The sequence below is a fragment of the Oncorhynchus mykiss genome, chromosome 13 (genome assembly GCF_057628025.1).
Source record: "Oncorhynchus mykiss isolate SJ-2025 chromosome 13, ASM5762802v1, whole genome shotgun sequence".
In the NCBI taxonomy this organism is placed as follows: domain Eukaryota; kingdom Metazoa; phylum Chordata; class Actinopteri; order Salmoniformes; family Salmonidae; genus Oncorhynchus; species Oncorhynchus mykiss.
The window spans coordinates 7,311,910-7,335,539 of NC_143034.1; the positions used below are offsets into that span (position 1 = coordinate 7,311,910).

The following is a 23,630-nucleotide window of genomic DNA, read 5'->3' on the forward strand; positions in this document are numbered from 1 at the left end:
CCCCAGCCAGTAGTGATCCCCCAGTTACAGCCAGTAGTGGTCCCCCAGCCAGTAGTGGTCCCCCAGTTTACAGCCAGTAGTGGCCCCTGTGGAACACAGCCAGTTAACTGGTTATTAGAGGGGAACCTGTGGAACACAGCCAGTTAACAGGTTATTAGAGGGGAACCTGTGGAACACAGCCAGTTAACAGGTTATTAGAGGGGAACCTGTGGAAAACTGGTTATTAGAGGGGAACCTGCGGAACACAGCCAGTTAACAGGTTATTAGAGGGGAACCTGCGGAACACAGCCAGTTAACAGGTTATTAGAGGGGAACCTGTGGAACACAGCCAGTTAACTGGTTATTAGAGGGGAACCTGCGGAACACAGCCAGTTAACTGGTTATTAGAGGGGAACCTGCGGAACACAGCCAGTTAACTGGTTATTAGAGGGGAACCTGCGGAACACAGCCAGTTATATTTGAGTGTTGCATTTTGATTCAAGTGGATCGCCAGCGCGATAAGTGTAACACAACACTTTTCCGTTAATTAGTCCCATCGACATCCCGTTGAAATCAAACTAAAACTGTTCAAAAGGCCAGACGCAATATGGAGAATCATTTTTTTATTTTCACTGGTTAGAAGAGAATTTGCTGAAGACAAGTCACCTACATTTTTTTTAAACATGGAGATTCTGGAAGGCTGATAAAACCTGGAAAGGAAAATAAATCAGTTGCTTTTTGTTATGTAGCTTGTTGTTTAACTCTACATCAGTATAGAAAGTGACTGTGTAGCAGCCCGTTCATTACACTTCCCCGATAGGAGATGAAACACTTCAGTTAACACGTGATGCTGTGTGTAGCTGTGTGGTCTTACTTCAGGAAACAACCTGCTGCATTTTGTCTTGTTCTCCGAAGAATAGGTAAAGTCAATCAATCGAATGACTTCACGAAGCCCTTCTTAGATCAGCTGATATATATCAAAGTGCTGTACAGAAACCCAGCCTAAAACCCCCAAAACAGCAAGCGATGCAGGTGTAGAATCACGGTGGCTAGGAAAAACCTCCCTAGAAAGGACGGGAACCTAGGAAGAAACCTAGAGGGGAACCAGGCTATGAGGGGTGGCCAGTCCTCTTCTGGCTGTGCCGGGTGGAGATTATAACAGAACACGGCCAAGATGTTCAACTGTTCATAGATGACCAGCAGGGTCAAAGTGAAGAAAAAGGAATGCCAAAGTTCAAAACAGCTATTTATAATAAAGGAGCTTTTATTGAAATCGTATTAAAAGTAAAATAGTGGTATGTATTAACATATGGATTCAATTTGAATTGAATAGAATCAAAACTAACTTTTATTATAACACTTATAAAATATTCTACATGATTTAATTGACAATATGAGCCCATGAAATGAGATACAAATAAGCGAAAGTTCATCGCACGCACACAGCACAGCTGTATGGTTTCTCTCCGGTGTGAACGCGCCTGTGCTTTGTCAGGTTTAATTCAGGTTTGTTGACTGTGTGAAGTTCATACAATATAGATCACAGCTTTAGGGCTTCTCTCCGGCGTGAACACGTCTGTGCTTAGTCAGGTTTGTTGACTGAGTGAATCTCTTCCCACACTGGTCACAGCTGTACGGTTTCTCTCCGGTGTGTACTCTGATGTGTATTTTCAAATCACCTGGATGAGCGAATCTCTTCCCACACTGGTCACAGCTGTAAGGCTTCTCACCGGTGTGTCTGCGCATGTGTACTTTCTGGGTGTTTCGTCGAGAAAAACTCATTCCACAGACATGGCAGCGAAAAGGTTTCTCTCCTGTGTGTGAACGCATGTGTTCATTCAGGGCCGTGGCATCTTTGCAGCTCTTCCCACATTGATCACAGCTGTAAGGTTTCTCTCCTGTGTGTACACGCTTGTGATTAGTCAGGGAACCTGAACAAGCAAAGGTCTTCCCACACAGACCACACCCGAAAGGGTTCTCTCCTGAGTGTGATCGCTCGTGCTCTTTCAACTTTGCTGGTGTATAGAAGCTCTTCCCACAGTCTGAGCAGAGGTAGGGCTTCTCTCCTGTGTGCGTTAGCTTGTGTTCAGCCAGGTAATCAGTTCGAGCAAAACTCTTCCCACATTGATCACAGCTATAAGGTTTCTCTCCTGTGTGTATTCTCTGGTGTCTCTTTAGGTCTCCTAAATGTGGGAAACTTTTCTCACATACATCACAGCTATAAGGTCGCTGGATCACTTTCAACCCTGGAGCCTTTCCAGATGATAAGACTCTCCCACTGAGCAAGCGACCGTTAGGGTTGTCCCCTGTGAAACAAAGACATGAAGTTAAGGTTCCTCACATGCACCAAAGTGGTGAAGTATCTTCCACATACAACACAGATGAGACGCTATACGACACTGAATAGTTTCATTTAGCAAATTTGCCTCAATTAATAAATATTGACCAATCAATGAACTGCTACAGAAGCAGATTGTAGTCTAATACACACCATTGTTCCTACTTGATGACATCGAATCTGAATCTCCATATTCCTTCTCTTCTCCTCCTACTCTCGTAGTTCCACTCAGTCCCAGTGTTTTCCTGCAGTCAACCAGCCGCACAGACACCCTCTTCAAACCCAGTAATAATGTGCCAGCGGGAGAGGCAGGACCTGGGGACTCGGGGAGAGGGTAGGCGGGTGGGAGAGACATGTCCTGAAAACCACAAAAAGGGACCCAGTATAAATCAGGAAGGAAACACTCTCCTACTGGTCAAGTCATTTAGAAACCTCAAGTCTCAGCAGTATTTCCTTGACTCCTCTCACTTCTCTGGGCCTCCTGCTATAAAATGCATTAAGGAGACTACCTGGGGTTCCTCCTTGGACTTTCTCCTCGAAATTAATTTATAACAGGAGGTCCAGAGAATGAGAGGAATCAAGGAAATACTGCTGAGACTTTCTGGGAAAATACTCACACCCCTCTGCCTCTGCTCTGGGGTGTGGTTCTCTGGAGCTGACTCCGCCTCCAGCCCGTTGCTAAGACACCGATCCTTGTTTTCCATGTCCCATTCTTCATCGCAGTCTGCAGCATCATCATCATCAGACTGGCTGGGCCTCATGGGTGCCACAGTAGATTCTTCCTGTATCTTTCCTGTGTGGGTTCCCTCTCCACCCGCCTCATTTCTCTCTCCGCCTGTGCGGGTTCTCTTTCCACCTGTGCGGGTTCTCTTTCCGCCTGTGCGGGTTCTCTTTCCGCCTGTGCGGGTTCTCTTTCCGCCTGTGCGGGTTCTCTTTCCGCCTGTGCGGGTTCTCTTTCCGCCTGTGCGGGTTCTCTTTCCGCCTGTGTGGGTTTTCTGATGACTCGTCAGGTTTCCTGACTGAGCAAATTTCTTCCCACACTGGTCACAGCTGTAGGATTTCTCGCTGGTGTGAATGCGTCTGTGTTTGGTCAGGTCCGTTGACCGAGTGAAGCTCTTCCCACATTGATCACAGATGCAAGGCCTCTCTCCTGTGTGTGTATGCATGTGTACATTCAGGTTGCTTTGTCGAGAAAAACTAATTCCACAGACATGGCAGTGAAAAGGTTTCTCTCCTGTGTGTGTACGCATGTGTTCATTCAGGGCCGTGGCATCTCTGCAGCTCCTATCACATTGATCACAGCTGTAAGGTTTCTCTCTAGTGTGTACACGCTTGTGAATAGTCAGGGCTCCTGGATGAGAAAAGCTTTTCCCACACTGATCACAGCTGTAAGGTTTCTCTCCTGTGTGTACATGCTTGTGAATAGTCAGGGCTCCTGGATGAGCAAAACTCTTCCCACAATGATCACAACTGTAAGATTTCTCTCCTGTGTGTACCGTTTGGTGTCTTCGTAGGTTTCCTGATTGAGTGAAACTCTTCTCACATACATCACAGCTATAAGGTCGCTGGATCACTTTCAACCCTGGAGCCTTCCCAGACGATAAGACCCTCCCACTGAGCGAGCGACCGTTAGGGTTGTCCCCTGTGAAACAAAGACATGAAGTTAAGGTTCCTCACATGCACCAAAGTACTTAACAATGACCTAGTGTTGAAGTATATTCCCCATCCAACACAGATGAGCTGCTATACAACACTGAATAGTTACATTTAGCAAATATGGGTCAATTAATAAATATTGACCAATCAATGAACTGCTACAGAAGCAGATTGTAGTTTTTATTTATTTTTTGCTTCTTGACCCACCAATACAGATGTATCGAGTCACAACCAACCAATAAGGGTTGGGCAGTGAAAACATATACACACACACACTGCCATGGAACTGAAAGAACATGTTGCCGTTTTAAGATCATTTCCTACAATTCTACCCATTGTGACATGGGCTAATGCTGTATTCTTATGCTCAACATTAGAACTCTATCAAAGGGCCCGATTGTCTAGGAGCTTTTTCTCTTTCAAAAGTTCTTCATAGATCACAGCCTATTATTGAAAAGTATATATGGAGAAAAAAAGATATATATATATAACCCTAACCCTTTTCCTCCATTCTTTTTTTCTACATATTTTATTTGGTTTCAGTCGTTTACACTAACAGCGCTCTTCCATCCCGGAGATCTATTTATAAAATGTATTTTTTATCATTGCTATTTTCATCCCGTGACCCACATGGACCCCTGCCGCGACCCCATTCTTCTTACCCGTTTCGTCATCATCAGACTGGCTGGAACTCTCTGGGGTATGGCTCTCTGGAGATGACTCCGCCTCCAGCCCGTTGCTAGGAAACCAATCCTTGTCCCATTCCTCGCCGCAGGTTGTAGCATCGTCGTCGTCATCATCAGACTGGCTGGAACTCATGGGTGCCACAGTAGATTCTTCATGCATCTTTCTGATGTCATCTTTCAGTCGGAGTAACCAAGACATTCCAAGCTCCTCCGATTTGACTGAGTCTGCATTTTCCCACATTTCCTCCATGATTTTACGTCGCAACGAGCGATGGTTCTTTCCTTTAACTTGGGAGTCATCTATTCCACAGCGTTCACACAGGTGTCGTAAATTATCCTCCGTTAGAGGGTGTAAACTCTGTTCCATTTCTTCCAACAATGTTTCCTTCTCTCCACTCATGTTGTCCTGCTGGTGGAAACAACAATGCAGTCAATGGCAAGACAGCAGGAAGTCCACCTGTAGAAGAAGACAGCAGGAAGTCCATACACTTTAGATGACCTGTAGAAGAAGAAGAGAGCAGGAAGTCCATACACTTTAGATGACCTGAAGAAGAAGAAGAGAGCAGGAAGTCCATACACTTTAGATGACCTGTAGTAGAAGAAGACAGCAGGAAGTCCATACACTTTAGATGACCTGTAGTAGAAGAAGACAGCAGGAAGTCCATACACTTTAGATGACCTGTAGTAGAAGAAGACAACAGGAAGTCCATACACTTTAGATGACCTGTAGAAGAAGAAGACAGCAGGAAGTCCATACACTTTAGATGACCTGTAGTAGAAGAAGACAGCAGGAAGTCCATACACTTTAGATGACCTGTAGAAGAAGAAGACAGCAGGAAGTCCATACACTTTAGATGACCTGTAGAAGAAGAAGACAGCAGGAAGTCCATACACTTTAGATGACCTGTAGAAGAAGAAGACAGCAGGAAGTCCATACACTTTAGATGATCTGTAGAAGAAGAAGAGAGCAGGAAGTCCATACACTTTAGATGACCTGTAGTAGAAGAGAGCAGGAAGTCCATACACTTTAGATGACCTGTAGAAGAAGAAGACAGCAGGAAGTCCATACACTTTAGATGACCTGTAGTAGAAGACAGCAGGAAGTCCATACACCTGAAGTAGAATAATGATACATCACAACACAGTATTAATACACAGTAAGGCTGGGTATGAGGTTCTCACCTATCAACAGGTAAATGGCTAGGTATGAGGTTCTCACCTATCAACAGGTAAATGGATGGGTATGAGGTTCTCACCTATCAACAGGTAAATGGCTGGGTATGAGGTTCTCATCTATCAACAGGTAAATGGCTGGGTATGAGGTTCTCATCCCTCAACAGGTAAATGGCTGGGTATGAGGTTCTCACCTATCAACAGGTAAATGGCTAGGTATGAGGTTCTCACCTATCAACAGGTAAATGGATGGGTATGAGGTTCTCACCTATCAACAGGTAAATGGCTGGGTATGAGGTTCTCATCTATCAACAGGTAAATGGCTGGGTATGAGGTTCTCATCTATCAACAGGTAAATGGCTGGGTATGAGGTTCTCATCCCTCAACAGGTAAATGGCTAGGTATGAGGTTCTCACCTATCAACAGGTAAATGGATGGGTATGAGGTTCTCACCTATCAACAGGTAAATGGCTAGGTATGAGGTTCTCACCTATCAACAGGTAAATGGATGGGTATGAGGTTCTCATCCATCAACAGGTAAATGGCTAGGTATGAGGTTCTCACCTATCAACAGGTAAATGGCTAGGTATGAGGTTCTCACCTATCAACAGGTAAATGGATGGGTATGAGGTTCTCATCCATCAACAGGTAAATGGCTAGGTATGAGGTTCTCACCTATCAACAGGTAAATGGCTGGGTATGAGGTTCTCATCCATCAACAGGTAAATGGCTGGGTATGAGGTTCTCATCTATCAACAGGTAAATGGCTGGGTATGAGGTTCTCATCTATCAACAGGTATATATGTAGTATACCCAAGATTGTGTTGGTTTGTCTTTTAGACGAGAGTAAATGGTAGGTGCTGCCACGACTATTGTCCCAGTTTCATTGATTTCAATACAGTATTGATGCGAGTGATTCATTTCTGCGCACTATAGATTACATTAGAAAAAGCTAATCAATTTCAGTCTGGCGTGACCACTTGGTAAATGATGGTGTGTGAGTAGTTAAGATACTTGTATTTTGTTAAATAATAATGGAAAAATGTATGTAATACGTGTATCACTAGTCATTTTAAACAATGCCACTTTATATAATGTTTACATACCCTACATTACTCATCTCATATGTATATACTGTACTCTATTCTACTGCATCTTGCCTGTGTCTATCTGTATATGTACATATTCTTATTCATTCCTTTACACTTGTGTGTATAAGGTAGTTGTTGTGAAATTGTTAGGTTAGATTAATCGTTGGATATTACTGCATGGTCGGAACTAGAAGCACAAGCATGTCGCTACACTCGCATTAACATCTGCTAACCATGTGTATGTGACAAATAAAATGTGATTTGAATTGTGTAGTAACAAAATACAAGTAATCTGAGCACAAGAGTGACACGTGTTTGTAGGGGGTAATTTGTATGTCTTGTTCTTCAACATATCACAACTCCTTTCAGCATATTGATGATGGATTTGGACATTTAAAACCGGTGTTTTTGACACTTTAATTACAGGAAGCAGCAACAGTATGAATGTCAACTAGTTTTTCTACTTAAAATCAGTTTTTTTTTTTTAACTGCGATGATTTATTGACTTTGATGATATTAGTGAAATCGTGAAAATGTCATCTTGAGACACCTTCTCCAGAAGAAGAACATTTAAAAAATGTTGTAGGGAGGGCGAACGCACGGGCTGCTTGCGTGGCCACTATGACAACTCTTTCTAGAGCTCCTGGTTAAAATGGTTAAAACTCTCTAAAATGGTTAAACCCCTCTAAAATGGTTAAACCTCTCTAAAATGGTTAAACATCTCTAAAATGGTTAAACATCTCTAAAATGGTTAAACCTCTCTAAAATGGTTAAGAGTTTCATTTAAGTACACCACCCAAAGTGTGATTAATAACTTCACCATGCTCAAAGGGATTTTCAATGTCTGCTCGGGTTAGTCGAGGTAATATGTACATGCAGGTAGGTGTAAAGTGACTAATGCATCGATAATAAACAGGTTAGTCAAGGTAATATGTACATGTAGGTAGGAGTAAAGTGACTAATGCATCGATAATAAACAGTGAGGAGCAGCAGCACAAAAAAAGGGGGTTCAGTCAAATAGTCCAGGTAGTAGTTTGATGAACTGTTCAGGAGTCTTATGGTTTGGAAGGTAGAAGCTGTTCAGCAGTCTAATGCCTTGGGGGAGTAGAAGCTGTTCAGGAGTCTTATGGCTTGGGGGAGTAGAAGCCGTTCAGGAGTCTTATGGCTTGGGGGAGTAGAAGCTGTTCAGGAGTCTTATGGCTTGGGGGAGTAGAAGCTGTTCAGGAGTCTAATGCCTTGGGGGAGTAGAAGCTGTTCAGCAGTCTGATGGCTTGGGGGGGGGGTAAAAGCTGTTCAGCAGTCTGATGGCTTGGGGGGGGGGGGGTAGAAGCTGTTCAGCAGTCTGATGGCTTGGGGGGGTTAGAAGCTGTTAAGGAGCCTTTTGGACCTGGACTTGGTGCTCTGGTACCGCTTGCCGTGCAGCAGCAGAGAAAAGTCTATGACTTGAGGTGGCTGGAGTCTTTGACAATATTTAAGACCTTCCTCTGACACAAGCCTAGTATAGAGGTCCTGGAAGTGCTGCGCTGTAAGCGCCAACCTCTGTAGCGCATCGCGGTCGGATGCAGGTCTCTGACCTCATCCCTATCGGCTGTCTCATCGTTGATCAGGCCTACCAACGCTGTGCCATCGGCAAACTTAATGATGGTGTTGGAGTCGTGCTTGGCCACTCAATCGTGGGTGAACAAGGAGTACAGAAGGGGACTAAGCACGCAACCCTGAGAGTCTACCATTTTGAGGATCAGCGTGGCAGATAGGTTGTTGCTTACCCTTACCACCTGTGGGCGGCCCATCAGGAAGTTCAGGATCCAGTTGCAGAGGAGGTGTTTAGTTCCAAGGTCCTTAGCAATGAGCTTTGAGGATCACTATGGTGTTCAATACTGAGCTGTAGGTGTTCCTTTTGTCCAGGTTGTGAAAGGGCAGTGTGGAGTGCAATAGAGATTGCGTCATCTGTGGATCTGTTGGGGCAATCCTTTCAAAGCTGCAGACGTGGGTGCTACGGGTTGGTAGTGATTTAGGCAGGTTACCTTGGTTTTCTTGGGCACAGGGACTATAGTGGTCTGCTTGAAATGTGGAGGTACAGACTCGGTCAGGAACAGGAAGTGAAGACACTTGCCAGTTTGTCAGCGCATGCTCTGACTACACGTCCTGGTAATTTGTCTGGCCCTGCGGCCTTGTGAATGTTAAACTGTTTAAAGGTCTTACTGATATTGGCTACAGAGAGCGTGATCACAGTCATCCGGAACAGCTGGTGCTCTCATGCATGCTTCAGTGTTGCTTCCCTCGACGCGCACGTAGAAGTCATTTAGCTCGTCTGGTAGGCTTGTGTTACTGGGCAGCTCGCAGATGGGTTTCCCTTTGTAATACGAGCGTCAGAGCCGGTGTAGTAGGATGAAATCTTAGTCCTGTATAGACGCTTTGCCTAAACTATAGCCTGGAACACTTAGGGCCGCACAACGTCCTGTGGTCTGCTGCCAGTGTGGACGAGGAGGTGCTTCTTCATGTGGTGGTTCAACAGAGGGAATAGCGGGATTTCTTATAAGTGTCTGGATTAGTGTCCAGCTCCTTGAAAGCGGCAGCTCTAGCCTTTATCTCATGTGGTTTTTCCCTGTAATCCATGGCTTCTGGTTGGGATATGTACGTACAGTCACTATGGGGATGACGTCAACGATGCACTTATTGATGAAGCCGGTGACTGATGTGGTACACTCCTCAATGCCATCGGGTGAATCCCGGAACATATTCCAATCTGTGTTAGCAAAACAGTCCTGTAGCTTTGCATATGCGTCATCTTACCACTTCCGTATTGAGCGAGTCACTGGTACTTCCTGCTTTAGTATGATATAATTATGGTCAGATTTGCCAAATGGGGGGAAATGGAGAACTTTGTATACGTCTCTGTGCGGCGTAAAGGTGGTCTAGTGTTTTTTTCCCCCCTCTGGTTGCACATGTGACATGCTGGTAAAAATTAAGTCAAACAGATTTGAGTTTCCCTGTTATTAAAGTCCCCGACCACAAGGAGCACCAATTCTGGATGAGCGTTTCCTTGTTTTCTTATGGCCTTATACAGCTCACTGAGTGCGGTATTAGTGACAGCATCGGTTTGTGGTGGTAAATAGACAGCTATAAAAAAAACTTGAAATGAAAACTCATGGAAAACAGTGTCATCTACAGCTTATCATGAGGTACTCTACCTCAGTCAAGCAAAACCTTGAGACGTCCTTAATATCAGAGATCGCACACCAGCTGTTATTGACAAATACGATGCACGGAAAATCCAGCCAACTGTATATTATCCATGTCGTCATTCAGCCACGACTCAGTGAAGCGTAAGATATTACAGTTTTTAAATGTCCCGTTGGTAGGATAGTCTCGAACGGAGCGCATCCAGTTTATCCTCCAATGATTGCACGTTCGTCAATAGGACGAATGGTAGAGGCGGTTTACCCACTCGCCGAAGGACTCTCACAAGACACCCGGATCTGTGGCCCCTGTATCGGCGTCATGCGAATGAAGGGGATTTGTGCCTGGTCCGGGCGCAACAGTAAGTCCTTTGCGTACGACTCACCTCCAGTTCGAGGTGAGTAATCGCTATTCTGATAACTATAAGCACTTTATGGTCATTAGAGCCGGTGGCAGAAACAATATTTACAAAATGTATTAATTAAACAACGCGGAAAAAAACAAACGCTACAAATGGTTAGGAGTCCATAAACGGAAGCCATCCCCTCCGGCGCCATCATTATAATTTGTTTAGATAGTAAATTGTACGTTTAGGTTTTCAATACATCACGAACTGTTCCTGCGTATTGGTTATGGAGTGACATTAAAACGGTGTTAGACATTAGGCTATTTATCAAAATGTCTCGTGAACAGGAAGCAATGACAGCATCATTTTCAACTTAAGTTTTATGAATTAGAAATGCAACTTTCAACATTCATAACATGCACCGACGACTAGTTGGGCGGGAACATAACTTCCGGGTGATAGTCGCACTGCCGTGTTTGCTTGAACTTCACAAAACACAAATGAGTAACATTGTCGACATAAATAGCTAGACTGCAAACATTAGTCGTCCTTAAGTGCATAGAAACTGGCCAACTCACCAGATTCCTTGTAGAAAATCCCAGCTAACGTATTTTTTTCCACGTGGAAAGGGAGGTAGGTATGTAGCTAGCTATATCTATTCAGTTAAGGCTAATGGTCCTTTACGATGTCCAAACAAAGTTGTCCTGTGGCTAATGTATTTCGGGGATTCAGAGGAGGATACCTTGCTTAAAGGCTAGTACGAGCACAAGTTCAGCTACCATATTTAGCAGGATAGCAACTTCCGCTTTTACTGGCGTTGTTGCGTTCAGGCTAGAGCAATCGAGTATCGATTTATTAGAACGGGTAGGGAAAAAAATCTACTATCTATTCTATACTTAAACAGTGCCTTCAGAAAGTATTCACACCCCTTTACCTATTTAGTTGTCTTACAAAAATGGATTCAATATATGTTTGTCTCACCCATCTACACCCATCATGACAAAGTGAAAACATGTTTTTAGCAATTTTAGCTAAATTATTGAAATTGAAATAGGAAATGCATAAGTATTCAAACCTCAGGGTCAATGCTTTGTAGAAGCACCTTTGGTGGTGATTACAGCTGTGTGTCGTCTTGGGTATGCCTGGATCAGCTTTGAGTCGTCTTGGGTATGTCTGGATCAGCTTTGAGTCGTCTTGGGTATGTCTGGATCAGCTTTGAGTCGTCTTGGGTATGTCTGGATCAGCTTTGAGTCGTCTTGGGTATGCCTGGATCAGCTTTGAGTCGTCTTGGGTATGTGTATATCAGCTTTGAGTCGTCTTGGGTATGCCTGGATCAGCTTTGAGTTGTCTTGGGTATGTGTATATCAGCTTTGAGTCGTCTTGGGTATGCCTGGATCAGCTTTGAGTTGTCTTGGGTATGTGTATATCAGCTCTGAGTTGTCTTGGGTATGTCTGTATCAGCTTTGAGTCATCTTGGGTATGTCTGGATCAGATTTGAGTCGTCTTGGGTATGTCTGGATCAGCTTTGAGTTGTCTTGGGTATGTCTGTATCAGCTTTGCACATCTGGATTTGAGGATTTTCTTGCTTGCATATCTTCTCAAGCTCAGTTAAGTTAGATGGGGCACGACGTGGACAGCAATCTTCAAGTCTTTCCACTGATTTTCAATGGGATTTTAGGCTGGGCTACTCAAGGACTTTTACATTATTTTACATGATTGTTCTGAAGCCATTCCAGCATTGCTGTATGCTTGGGGTCATTGTCCTGTTGGAACGTAAATCTCCACCCCAGCTTAAGGTCGAAGGTCACTCTGAAGCATGTTCTCATCAAGTATTTGCCTGTATTTGGCTCCATGCATTGTCCCTCTATCCTTGCCAATCTGCTACTGAAAAGCATCCCCATAGCATGATGCTGCCACCACCATGCATCAAGGTATGGATGGTATTAGACGTGTGATGAGCTATGCCTGGTTTTCTCCAGAAATAACGCTGGCATTCAGGCTGAAGAGTTATACTTTTGTCTCATCAGACCACAGAATATTTTTGATTTATGGCCTGCTGTCATGTAACTTTTTCATTTTTCTCAGGAGTGGCTTCCATCTTCAGGAGTGGCTTCAATCTAGCCATTCTCCCATAAAGTCCAGATTGGTTGAATTGCTGTAGAGACTGTTGTCCTTCTGTCAGGTTCTCCCATCCCAGCAAAGGAATTCTGTAGTTCTGTCAGAGTGGTCATTGGGTTCTCGGTCACCTCCCTACCCACATGGAAACTGGAGATATTTTTTTACATCACTGGTTAGAGGACAACCTGGAGAAGACAGGCAGGACACATTTCAATGTGTTGCGTTTTGATTCAAGTGGGTCGCACATCACGAGAAGTGTAACCGCTACACTTTTTTTGTTCATCACTCCGATCAACATCACCTTGAAATCAAACTAGCACTACTCAAAAGCCACACGGAATCCGAGAAGAACTTTTACATCACTGGTTAGAAGATAGTTAGTTGAAGACAGTCGTCTAAATTCTAGAATGTCGGATGGAGATTCTGGAAGGCTGACAAATAAGTTGCTCTGGTATTTAACTTGTTGAATTTGACATGAGATATCAAAACCGACAAGGGTTGGGAAAGTACAGTGCCTTCGGAAAGTATTCAGACCTATTGACATTTTCCACATTTTATTACATTACAGCCTTATTCTAAAATGGATTAAATCAAAATTAAAATCAGCAATCTACACACAATACCTCATAATGACATAGCAAAAACAGGTTTTTAGACATTTTTGTAAACAGATATATCTTATTTACATAAGTATTCAGACCCTTTGATATGAGACTCAGAATTGAGCTCTGGTGCATCCTGTTTCCATTGATCATCCTTGAGATGTTTCTACAGCTTGATTGGAGTCCACCTGTTATAAATTCAATTGATTGGACATGATTTGGAAAGGGACACATCTGTCTATATAAGGTCCCACAGTTGGCAGTGCATGTCAGAGCAAAGACCAAGCCATGAGGAATTGCCCTTTTGCAGAGAAGAATGGGAGAAACTCCCCAAATACAGGTGTGCCAAACTTGTAGCATCACACCCAAGACTCGATGCTGTGATCGCTGCCAAAGGTGCTTCAACAAAAGTACTGAGTAAAGGGTCTGAATACTTATGTAAATGTGATATTTCCGGTTGTTTTTTTAAGAGATTAGCGAAAATGTTTTTTTTTAAACCGGTTTTGCTTTGTCATTATGGGGCAATGTGTGTAGATAGATGAGGGGAAAAAAAACAATTTAATCAATTTTAGAATAAGGCTGTAACATAACAAAATGTGGAAAAAGTCAAGGGGTCTGAATACTTTCCGAAGGCGCTGTATTTGAGTGATAGTTTATACAGTGTCCCGCATTATTCATGCCGTTTGAGTTAGAAATTGACAGCAGCGTTCTAAGTCCTGCAGCCGCCAAGCGGACCAGAACCAAAGATATTAATCTGTTTTATGAAGCCATCGATTGTGTCATCGCGATAACTATAAACTTTTACAGTAACAGCACCAATCTGAGGTTTAAAAAAAAATGGTGTAATTAACCATATTTCCATGTGATCAAAACGTGAGCTTGCGTAATGTAGTCGTAACGTATGCCTTCCATTCGATGCGGTAAAAACGTGAGCTTGCGTAATGTAGTCGTAACGTATGCCTTCCATTCGATGCGGTCAAAACGTGAGCTTGCGTAATGTAGTCTGCCGTCCATTTGGATCAAAACATCAAGGAAGACGGCGAAATATAAAATAATCTAATATGTACAAATACATCAACATTTCAATGTAGGATGATAGTATTATGTTACCCACTATACATAAAACCTCTTTCTCACGAGTTTAACCGTTTGCAGAGTTTAAAAAAAGAATTGCTTGTATGCACAATTTAACGGGCGTTCTAGACAGCTCCCATAGTGACTGTGCAGCCCGTTCATTAGTCTTTCCCCAATAGGAGATACAAAACTATTGTATGTCTACGTCGATGATGTTTCGTGTAGCTAATCCTACTTTAGGTTAAAAAAAATAATGTATTTTTAGTTGTTCTCAGAAGAATAAGTTGGAAAAAAATAATGCCATGGTTCATAGGAGCTTCGGATTTATTCTCATTAAAAACCAAAATACAGTGGCATGTATTAACTACGCACATATGCGTTCAATTTGAATTACATTGAATTACAATATGAAAACTCTACCTATAACATTGGCAAAACATTCTACATTATAACATTTTAATTGACAATATGAGCCCGTTTTTAAAGTAACGGTCTCTCAGCCATCTTATGAAAGCACTAACAGTAGGTGGTAAAGTAAATATAACCCCACAGAGTGTGAAACCCTCAACACGTCATCAAACCAACACACCTTACTCTGCTCTATTTTTTACAAATGATTTGCCATTTGTCTTACAAGAAGCTAAAATTACTATGTATGCTAATGACTGCAGACTCTACACATCAGCACCTACAGCCAGGGAGCTCACGGAGACTCTTAGTAAAAGGACTTACAGAATAAACTGGACTTAAATACATCTAAAAGCATAAGGTATTTGGTTCCAACCATTCTCTTAGACCTAAACCTCAACTGGGGTTGTGAAGATGGGGTGTGAATATCATGGTCTAGTCATATTGACTAAGTTGTTGTTTAGATGAGGAGAAGTTGTCATATTGACTAAGTTGTTGTGAAGATGGGGAGAAGTTATCATGGTCAACTGTTAGACTAGGTTGTTGTGAAGATGGGGAGGGATATTGTCTGTTTATAAAAATATGTTCTGTGTTTCTGACACAAAGATCCACTGTACTAGTTGTCCAGACTCTGGTCTTGTCCCATCTTGATGACTGTCTGGTAATATGGTCAGGTGCAGAAAAGAAAGACCTAGCAAAGCTGTCTCAAAACAAAACAGCACGTCTTGCCCTTTAACTACACACATATAACTAACATCAACAACATGGATGATAGTCTTTTATGGTTGAGGGTTGAGGAGAAATGGACTACGTCTTGTCTTAAGAAATATTTGTGTGTTGAAAATACCGAACCACTTGTATATTGTATTTGTATACACTTCAGAACAGACAAAGTGCCTTCAGAAAGTATTCAGACCCCTTGATTTATTCCACATTCTGTTACGTTACAGCCTTATTCTAAAATGGATTCAATTGTTTTCCATCGTCAATCTACACACAATACCCCATAATGACATCACAATACCCCATAATGACATCACAATACCCCGTAATGACATCACAATACCCCATAATGACAAACAAAGACAAAAACCAATTTTTTTTTTCTCCAAAATTGTTGCAAATTTATACAAATAAAAAAAAAACTGACATCACATTTACATAAGTATTCAGACCCTTTAATCAGTACTTTGTTGAAGCACCTTTGGCAGTGATTACAGCCTTGGGTTTTCTTGGGTATGACGCTAACCTGTATTTGGAGAGCTTCTCCCATTCTTATCTGCAGATCCTCTCAAGCTCTGTCAGGTTGGATGGGGTGCGTCGCTGCACAGCAATTTTCAGGTCTCTCCAGGGATGTTAGATCGGGTTCAAGTCCGGTCTCTGGCTGGGCCACTCAAGGACATTCAGAGACTTGTCCCGAAGCCACTTCTTGGCTGTATGCTTAGGGTAATTGTCCTGTTGGAAGGTGAACCATCGCCCCAGTCTGAGGTCCTGAGCAGGTTTTCATCAAGGATCTCTCTGTACTTTTCTCCGTTCATCTTTCCCTCGAACCTGACTAGTCTCCCAGTCCCTGCTGCTGAAAAACATCCCCACAGCATGATGCTTATTTCTCATAGTCTAAGAGTCCTTCAAATGCCTTTTGGCAAACTCTAAGCGGGCTGTCATGTGCCTTTTACTGAGGAGTGGCTTCCGTCTGGACACTCTACCATAAAGGCCTAATTGGTGGAGTGCTGCAGAGATGGTTGTCCTTCTAGAAGGTTCTCCCATCTCCACAGAGGAACTGTGGAGCTCTGTCAGAGTGACCATTGCGTTCTTGGTCACCGCCCTGACCAAGGTCCTTCTACCCCGGGGTCTGAATACTTTCCGAATAGACTGCAGATACCCCACCAGACACACCACCAAGTTTCATCACGGTACCAAAACCGTGAAGAATGGGGATCCAAAATCCTGTAGCTAATGGGGATCCTAATAAACTAAAAACTCACAGCAGACCACACATCTGTAATGTCTCTCTCCAGTGTGTGTTCGCTGATGCATCTTCAACTGTGAGTTTGTGTGCAACCCAGGCGAGATGATCGAATCCCCTCATTGATCAAAGCTTCTATAAGATTTCTCTCCCGCGTGTGTTCTCTTGTGCCTTGTCAGTTGTACCGTTTGACGGAAACTCTTTCCACATATAGCACAAACAAAAGGTTTCTCTCCTGTGTGAATTCTCTGGTGTATAGTCAGTGTTCCTAAGGTAGTGAAACTCTTCCCACATTGATCACAGACATATGGTTTCTCTCCTGTATGTGTTCGTCTGTGTTCAGTCAGGGAACCAGCTTCGGCAAAACTCTTCTCACATTGATCACAGTTATATGGTTTCTCTCCCGTGTGTGTTCGCTTGTGTATAGTCAGTTGTCCTGACTGACGGAATCTCTTTTCACATACAGCGCAGACATATGGTTTCTCTCCTGTGTGTATTCTCTGGTGTATAGTCAGTGCTCCTAAGGTAGTGAAACCCTTTCCACATTGATCACAGACATAAGATTTCCTTCCTGTGTGTGTTCGCTTGTGTTCAGTCCTGGTATCAGCTCGAGCAAAACTCTTCCCGCATTGATCACAGCGATAAGATTTCTCTCCAGTGTGTGTTAGCTTGTGTTTCGTCAGTTGCCCTGGCTGACGAAAACTCTTCCCACATTGATCACAACCATATGGTTTCTCTCCTGTGTGTATTCTCTGGTGTCTCTTTAGATCTCCTAAATGTGGGAAACTTTTCTCACATACATCACAGTTGTAAGGTCGCTGGATCACTTTCAACCCTGGAGCCTTCCCAGATGATAAGACCCTCCCACTGAGCGAGCGACCGTTAGGGTTGTCCCCTGTGAAACAAAGACGTGAAGTTAAGGTTCCTCACATGCACCAAAGTACTTAATGACCTAGTGTTGAAGTATCTTCCACATACAACACAGATGAGCTGCTATACAACACTGAATAGTTCAATTTAGCAAATATGGGTCAATTAATAAATATTGATCGATCAATGAACTGTTACAAAAGCAGATTGTAGTCTAATACACACCATTGTTCCTACTTGATGACATCGAATCTGAATCTCCATCGTTGTCCTCCACGTTCCATTCTTCGTCGCAGTCTGTAGCTCCATCATCATCATCAGACTGGCTGGGACTCATGGGTGCCACGCTAGATTCTTCCTGTATTTTTCTGATGTCATCTTTCAGTCGGAGTAACCAAGACATTCCCTGCTCCTCCGATTTGACTGAATCTGCATTTTCCCACATTTCCTCCATGATTTTACGTCGCAACGAGCGATGGTTCTTTCCTTTAGCTTGGGAGCCATCTATTCCACAGCGTTCACACAGGTGTCGTAAATTATCCTCCGTTAGAGGGTGTAAACTCTGTTCTATTTCTTCCAGCAATGCCTCCTTCTCTCCACTCATGTTGTCCTGCTGGTGGGAACAACAACAATGCAGTCAATGGCAAGACAGCAGGAAGTCCATACACTTTAGATGACCTGTAGAAGAAGAAGAAGACAGCAGGAAGTCCATACACTTTAGATGACCTGTAGTAGTAGAAGACAGCAGGAAGTCCATACACTTTAGATGACCTGTAGTAGAAGAAGAAGACAGCAGGAAGTCCAGTTGATAAATGGCTACTACAGGTTGCCATCTATCAACAGGTATGGAAGTATTCCCAAGTTCTTTGTGGTTGTTTTTTTTTTAGAAGAGGACAAAAGGCGGATGTTTCCGCGGCTATTGTCCCATTTTCATTGATTTCGATGTGAGTGATTAATATGCTATTTATTACAGTAGAACAAACTAATCTATTTCAGTCTGGAGTGACCGCTTGGTAAATATTGGTGTGTGAGCAGTTTTTAAAAGGTAGTATTTTAGCAAAGTGTGACACGTGTGTGTGTGTGTGTAGAGAGGAATTTGTATGTCTTGGTCTTCAACAAAATCACAAATTATTTCAGCATATTGATGAATTTGGACATTCAATTTGAATTTGGACATTCTGATTAATGATTAATTAACGAGACATTAATACAGGTAACGAGTGGAGGACAGAGGAGCCTCTTAAAGAAGAAGCTACAGGTTTGTGAGAGCCAGAAATCTTGCTTGTTTGTAGGTGACCAAATACTTATTTTCCACCATAATTTGCAAATAAATTCATTAAAAATCCTACAATGTGATTTTCTGGATTTTTTTTTCTCATTTTGTCTGTCATAGTTGAAGTGTACCTATGCTGAAAATTACAGGTCTCTCATCTTTTTAAGTGGGAGAACTTGCACAATTGGTGGCTGACTAAATACTTTTTCTGCCCCACTGTATGTGTTATTTCATAGTTTTGATGACTTCACTATTATTCTATAATGTAGAAAATAGTCCAAATAAAGAAAAACCCTGGAATGGGTTGGTGTGTCCAAACTTTAGGACTGATACTGTATGTAGATTGATTTTCTTATTTTCTTTAAAATAACAAAACACAGACAATACCAATGGCCGCACACATCAGAGGGTGTTCTGGTCAGAGGGTGTTCTGGTCAGTGGGTGTTCTGGTCAGAGGGTGTTCTGGTCAGAGGGTGCTCGTGCCCCCACTCGCCCAGAGACATTCGGCAAGGCCCCACCCAGGCCCAAAGGGATTTTTCAAGGGCAGGACGTGGTACGCCCAGGCGGGCATGGAAGTGAGCACACCCATATCAGGACCAACAGACACACCGCTCACCGCATGAATCCACCAGGACCAGCAGACACACAGCATGAATCTACCAGGACCAGCAGACACACAGCATGAATCTACCAGGACCAGCAGACACACAGCATGAATCTACCAGGACCAGCAGACACACAGCATGAATCTACCAGGACCAGCAGACACACAGCATGAATCTACCAGGACCAGCAGACACACAGCATGAATCTACCAGGACCAGCAGACACACAGCATGAATCTACCAGGACCAGCAGACACACAGCATGAATCTACCAGGACCAGCAGACACACAGCATGAATCTACCAGGACCAGCAGACACACAGCATGAATCTACCAGGACCAGCAGACACACAGCATGAATCTACCAGGACCAGCAGACACACAGCATGAATCTACCAGGACCAGCAGACACACAGCATGAATCTACCAGGACCAGCAGACACACAGCATGAATCTACCAGGACCAGCAGACACACAGCATGAATCTACCAGGACCAGCAGACACACAGCATGAATCTACCAGGACCAGCAGACACACAGCATGAATCTACCAGGACCAGCAGACACACAGCATGAATCCACCAGGACCAGCAGACACACAGCATGAATCTACCAGGACCAGCAGACACACAGCATGAATCTACCAGGACCAGCAGACACACAGCATGAATCTACCAGGACCAGCAGACACACAGCATGAATCTACCAGGACCAGCAGACACACAGCATGAATCCACCAGGACCAGCAGACACACACATTTGATTAATTTGAATGTATGTTTTTGCAAAAAAATTAAAATGCCTGTATTGCAGAATCAAGTTTTTTTGTTTGTTTTTTGTTTTTAATGAGGGTTTATGTCCACTTGCTCTCATGTTTTTTATTTTTATTTATTTTACCTTTATTTAACTGGGCAAGTCAGTTAAGAACAAATTCTTATTTTCAATGACGGCCTAGGAACAGTGGGTTAACTGCCTGTTCAGGGGCAGAACGACAGATTGGTACCTTGTCAGCTCGGGGATTTGAACTTGCAACCTTCCGGTTACTAGTCTAACCACTCGGCTACCCTGCCGCCCTGTTGTCTTTTTGGTCTCCTTTGCTCCTTCTGTGCTGTGTGCACTTTCCCCATTTTACATCAGATATCTGTATATGACGACAAAATGCTCATGTCTCCTCCCTAACAACAGGAGTTGTCGTCCCAAAGTGAAGGCAGGCGACAAGTTTAGGTTCAAAATAAGCACAATGAAACAGATTGGGCTTATTTCGGCGAGAGTGAAACCTCTCTCTCTTGGCCTCTTTTTCTCCCAAGTCCCTACCACTCACAACAAAGATGAGAGATCACGTCTTCGTCACTGACAAGCAGGTTCAACTCGCTATTTTCATTTGAGGTTTGATCTAACACTCGGTCACATGGACCCTGAAACACATGGAGACATTATGTAACTGTAATAGAGAAGTTAACCTCTCTAACCAATCCCTGTCTATGTTTCAACTCCTCACATTTCAAACCGAGCACACACACTATACACACACTACACACACTATACACACTACCCACACTATACACACTACCCACACACACTACACTACACACACTACCCACACACACTACACTATACACACACACACACTACACACTATACACACTACCCACACTCACACACACTATACACACACTACACACACTACCCACACACACACTACCCACACACACTACACTATGCACACTATACACACTACCCACACTATACACACTATACACACTATACACACAGAGCAGACACCACTCAAACAGATGCTAAATGAATGCTCATTTTGTGGCGAGCGCATTACAGTACCACGTACCGCTAGCAGCATTTTAGTCAAATAAAGACTGTTTAGTCTGTGTTTTATAAAATGTGCAATAAGCATAAAACGATTATATAAGGAATTGGCAAATCGTTCTCATTCTGAGAAATAAGGTAGGCCACTTGATTTCAACATGTGAACAAAGTGTACAGGCTAGCCTGCTGTTCAAACAGCTGGAGACTGACAGAAAGGTGTGTTTTTTTATAACAATTCAACTGTTCTGCCTTGTTAGCTAGCAAATAGATTCTAAACTTGAAATATAAAATATGAGCTGGCTACTCACTAGCACGTGGGCTTGTGCTGGAGAGATTGTTTATGAGACCAGGGTTAAATGTCCTATAATGACTGCTACATTGTTAGTGAATGTGCATCATGCATGGTTCTGGTTAAAGCTGTAACAAAAAGGGCATTTGTACAGACAGACCTGAAAGACAGATCAGTGATAGTAAAAAATAATAATAATAATTAAAAAGGGGGTACAACTATTTTTATTAAATTATTAGTGGGTCTTATGGTTGTGGAAGGCATATAATCAGCCTTGGTATAATTTCACAAGCTCTGAATCCATTAGATTATTGCTGACCGTTTTTAAAAATGAAGTGTATTTTACCTTAAATTGTACAACAAAGTTTATTTAGAGAATAACATTTTTAAAATATCAAGACATATCGTGAATTGGCAAAAAATTTGAACATAAACGGAGATATGAGTATTGAGCCATATCACCCAGCCCTACAGGACAGTACCAGAGAGACATGCTATTGAGTCATATCACCCAGCCCTACAGGACAGTACCAGAGAGACATGCTATTGAGTCATATCACCCAGCCCTAAAGGACAGTACCAGAGAGACATGCTATTGAGTCATATCACCCAGCCCTAAAGGACAGTACCAGAGAGACATGCTATTGAGTCATATCACCCAGCCCTACAGGACAGTACCAAAGAGACACGCTATTGAGCCATACTGCCCAGCCCTAAAGAACAGTACCAAAGAGACAAGCTATTGATTCTGCACCGGTCTGTCTGTTCAATACCCAATATATACTGAGCATTATTTCTGGAGAGAATTTTATTGAATAGCTTAAATTTAAAAGAACAAATTGATGCATCTGTTGTTTTGTATAACAGCTCAAACCCGTTGCCATGGTACTGGGACATCGAAGTTTTACGATTTATAAGGAGTCATTTTAAGTCATTTATGATTCTTAATTGGTGGCAGACAAACTAATTCATTACTTTCGCAAAATATTTAGCTGGTCCGTGTTTCTCCGGGGTGCTGTTGGAGAGATGAACCGCTATGGCGCTCCATCAACGTCCGGTCAAAAAATAATCTACATAAATCATGTAGCCTACGGTAGGCTACATCATCTATGACAATGTCGTGAAACAGACACTTTTTACATCATACAAGCACGCTTCTCCGATCAAATAGACTAAACAAAATGAAGGCCATAAAAAAAAAGCTATTCGATGTGAATGACATGTTAACAAATATGACATCCTAAAAACCAGGCTACCCACACTTGCTGTCCAGGAGTTTCACTCTGCGGGCTAAATCATGATAATCAGTGATTACACGTTTATATTCCTTAATGGTTTTTGACTAACTGATCATAGCAACAACAAAAAATACAATACTTCAGCATTTCCTGCTGTGTAAATACATTGACTCATTGCAAATAGGCTCACTGATCAAGTTGGGTAGCTGATATTCAGAGCTTAAACAGCCAAAATGATTAGTCACAGGAATCAAGACTAATAACACAATGCAAATGTATGTTTTTACAAACGGTACCACGCAGACACTGGCTACACTATTCTAGTTGTGTAGGGCGGATTTAGTTGTTGTTGTCTCGTCCAGGGCGGAAGAACGGCCAGGACCGGGCCTGCACTGCGGTGTTTGTTCACGAACCACTAAACTGGAATTATTGACGATATCGTCATATCTAGACTGTCAACATTCGTCGTTCTTAAATGCACAAAAATATTAATCCACCTACAGCTGTTGTTGAACATAAACTAGCTATTTAACTCACCAAATCCCTTGTAGAAAAGACAGCTAGCTAGCAAGCTAACGTAGCTAGCAAGTCCCTGTCCTCCCTTTTTTTCCACGTGGAAAATGAGGTAGCTAGCTAGCTTTATCTCGTCAGTTTTGGCTAAGGATCCTTTATGACTTTCAAACAAAGTTGTCCTGTGGCTGTTGCATTTCGGAGATTGAAAATAGGATATATTTATAGTTGGCTCCAAGCACGAACGTTTCAGCTACTATCTTGCAAGGTAGCAACTTCCGCTTTGACTGGCATTGTTGTTCTTCTTCTTCTACGGTATTTTTGCGGTCCGCAAACAAGTGTTGGGTGCATTCCGCCGCCACCTGTACAAGTGGTAAACGATAGAAGAAGAAAAAAACTAAATTGTT

The 23,630-nt window shown here is 42.8% G+C and overlaps 2 protein-coding genes across 6 annotated transcripts in view; both read right to left on the reverse strand.

Moving 5' to 3' along the window:
• LOC118938394 (uncharacterized) overlaps positions 1–23,535 on the reverse strand; it is a 32,872-nt gene extending 9,337 nt beyond the window's left edge. Inside the window, exons 1-3 of one of the 4 annotated variants that reach the window (XM_036942277.2) lie at positions 23,251–23,535; positions 17,713–18,100; positions 15,559–17,512 (exon numbers count right to left, since the gene is read on the reverse strand). In XM_036942277.2, coding sequence (XP_036798172.2) covers positions 16,737–17,512; positions 17,713–18,091 — 1,155 coding nt within the window. In that variant the 5' untranslated portion in view covers positions 18,092–18,100; positions 23,251–23,535 and the 3' untranslated portion in view covers positions 15,559–16,736. Of the gene's footprint in view, positions 1–15,558; positions 17,513–17,712; positions 18,101–23,250 lie in introns of those variants that run through there. The other 3 variants (XM_036942278.2, XM_090194824.1, XM_090194821.1) reach the window with 3 other exon arrangements.
• LOC110495010 (uncharacterized) lies at positions 1,226–11,262 on the reverse strand. Of its 2 annotated transcripts, none has more exons than XM_090194795.1 (5): positions 11,028–11,262; positions 4,636–5,068; positions 2,935–3,959; positions 2,471–2,675; positions 1,226–2,285 (listed from the first exon to the last, which is right to left on the reverse strand). In XM_090194795.1, exons 2-5 carry the CDS (start codon positions 5,057–5,059, stop codon positions 1,528–1,530), a joined length of 2,412 nt encoding a protein of 803 aa, XP_090050921.1. In that variant the 5' UTR covers positions 5,060–5,068; positions 11,028–11,262; the 3' UTR covers positions 1,226–1,527. The 2 variants fall into 2 exon arrangements, with proteins under 2 accessions (XP_090050921.1, XP_090050922.1); XM_090194796.1 differs by having other exon boundaries at positions 4,636–5,065; positions 11,028–11,259.
• Positions 23,536–23,630: the final 95 nt, after the last annotated feature.

Excerpts from the sequence above, each read along its gene's own strand:
- LOC110495010 (XM_090194795.1), bottom strand. The coding sequence starts at position 5,059 with ATGAGTGGAGAGAAGGAAACATTGTTGGAAGAAATGGAACAGAGTTTA. Across the intron at positions 3,960-4,635 it reads GTCTGATGATGACGAAACGG|GGGACAACCCTAACGGTCGC; the intron begins GTAAGAAGAATG and ends TTTGTTTCACAG. Across the intron at positions 2,676-2,934 it reads CAGAGCAGAGGCAGAGGGGT|GACATGTCTCTCCCACCCGC; the intron begins GTGAGTATTTTC and ends TGTGGTTTTCAG.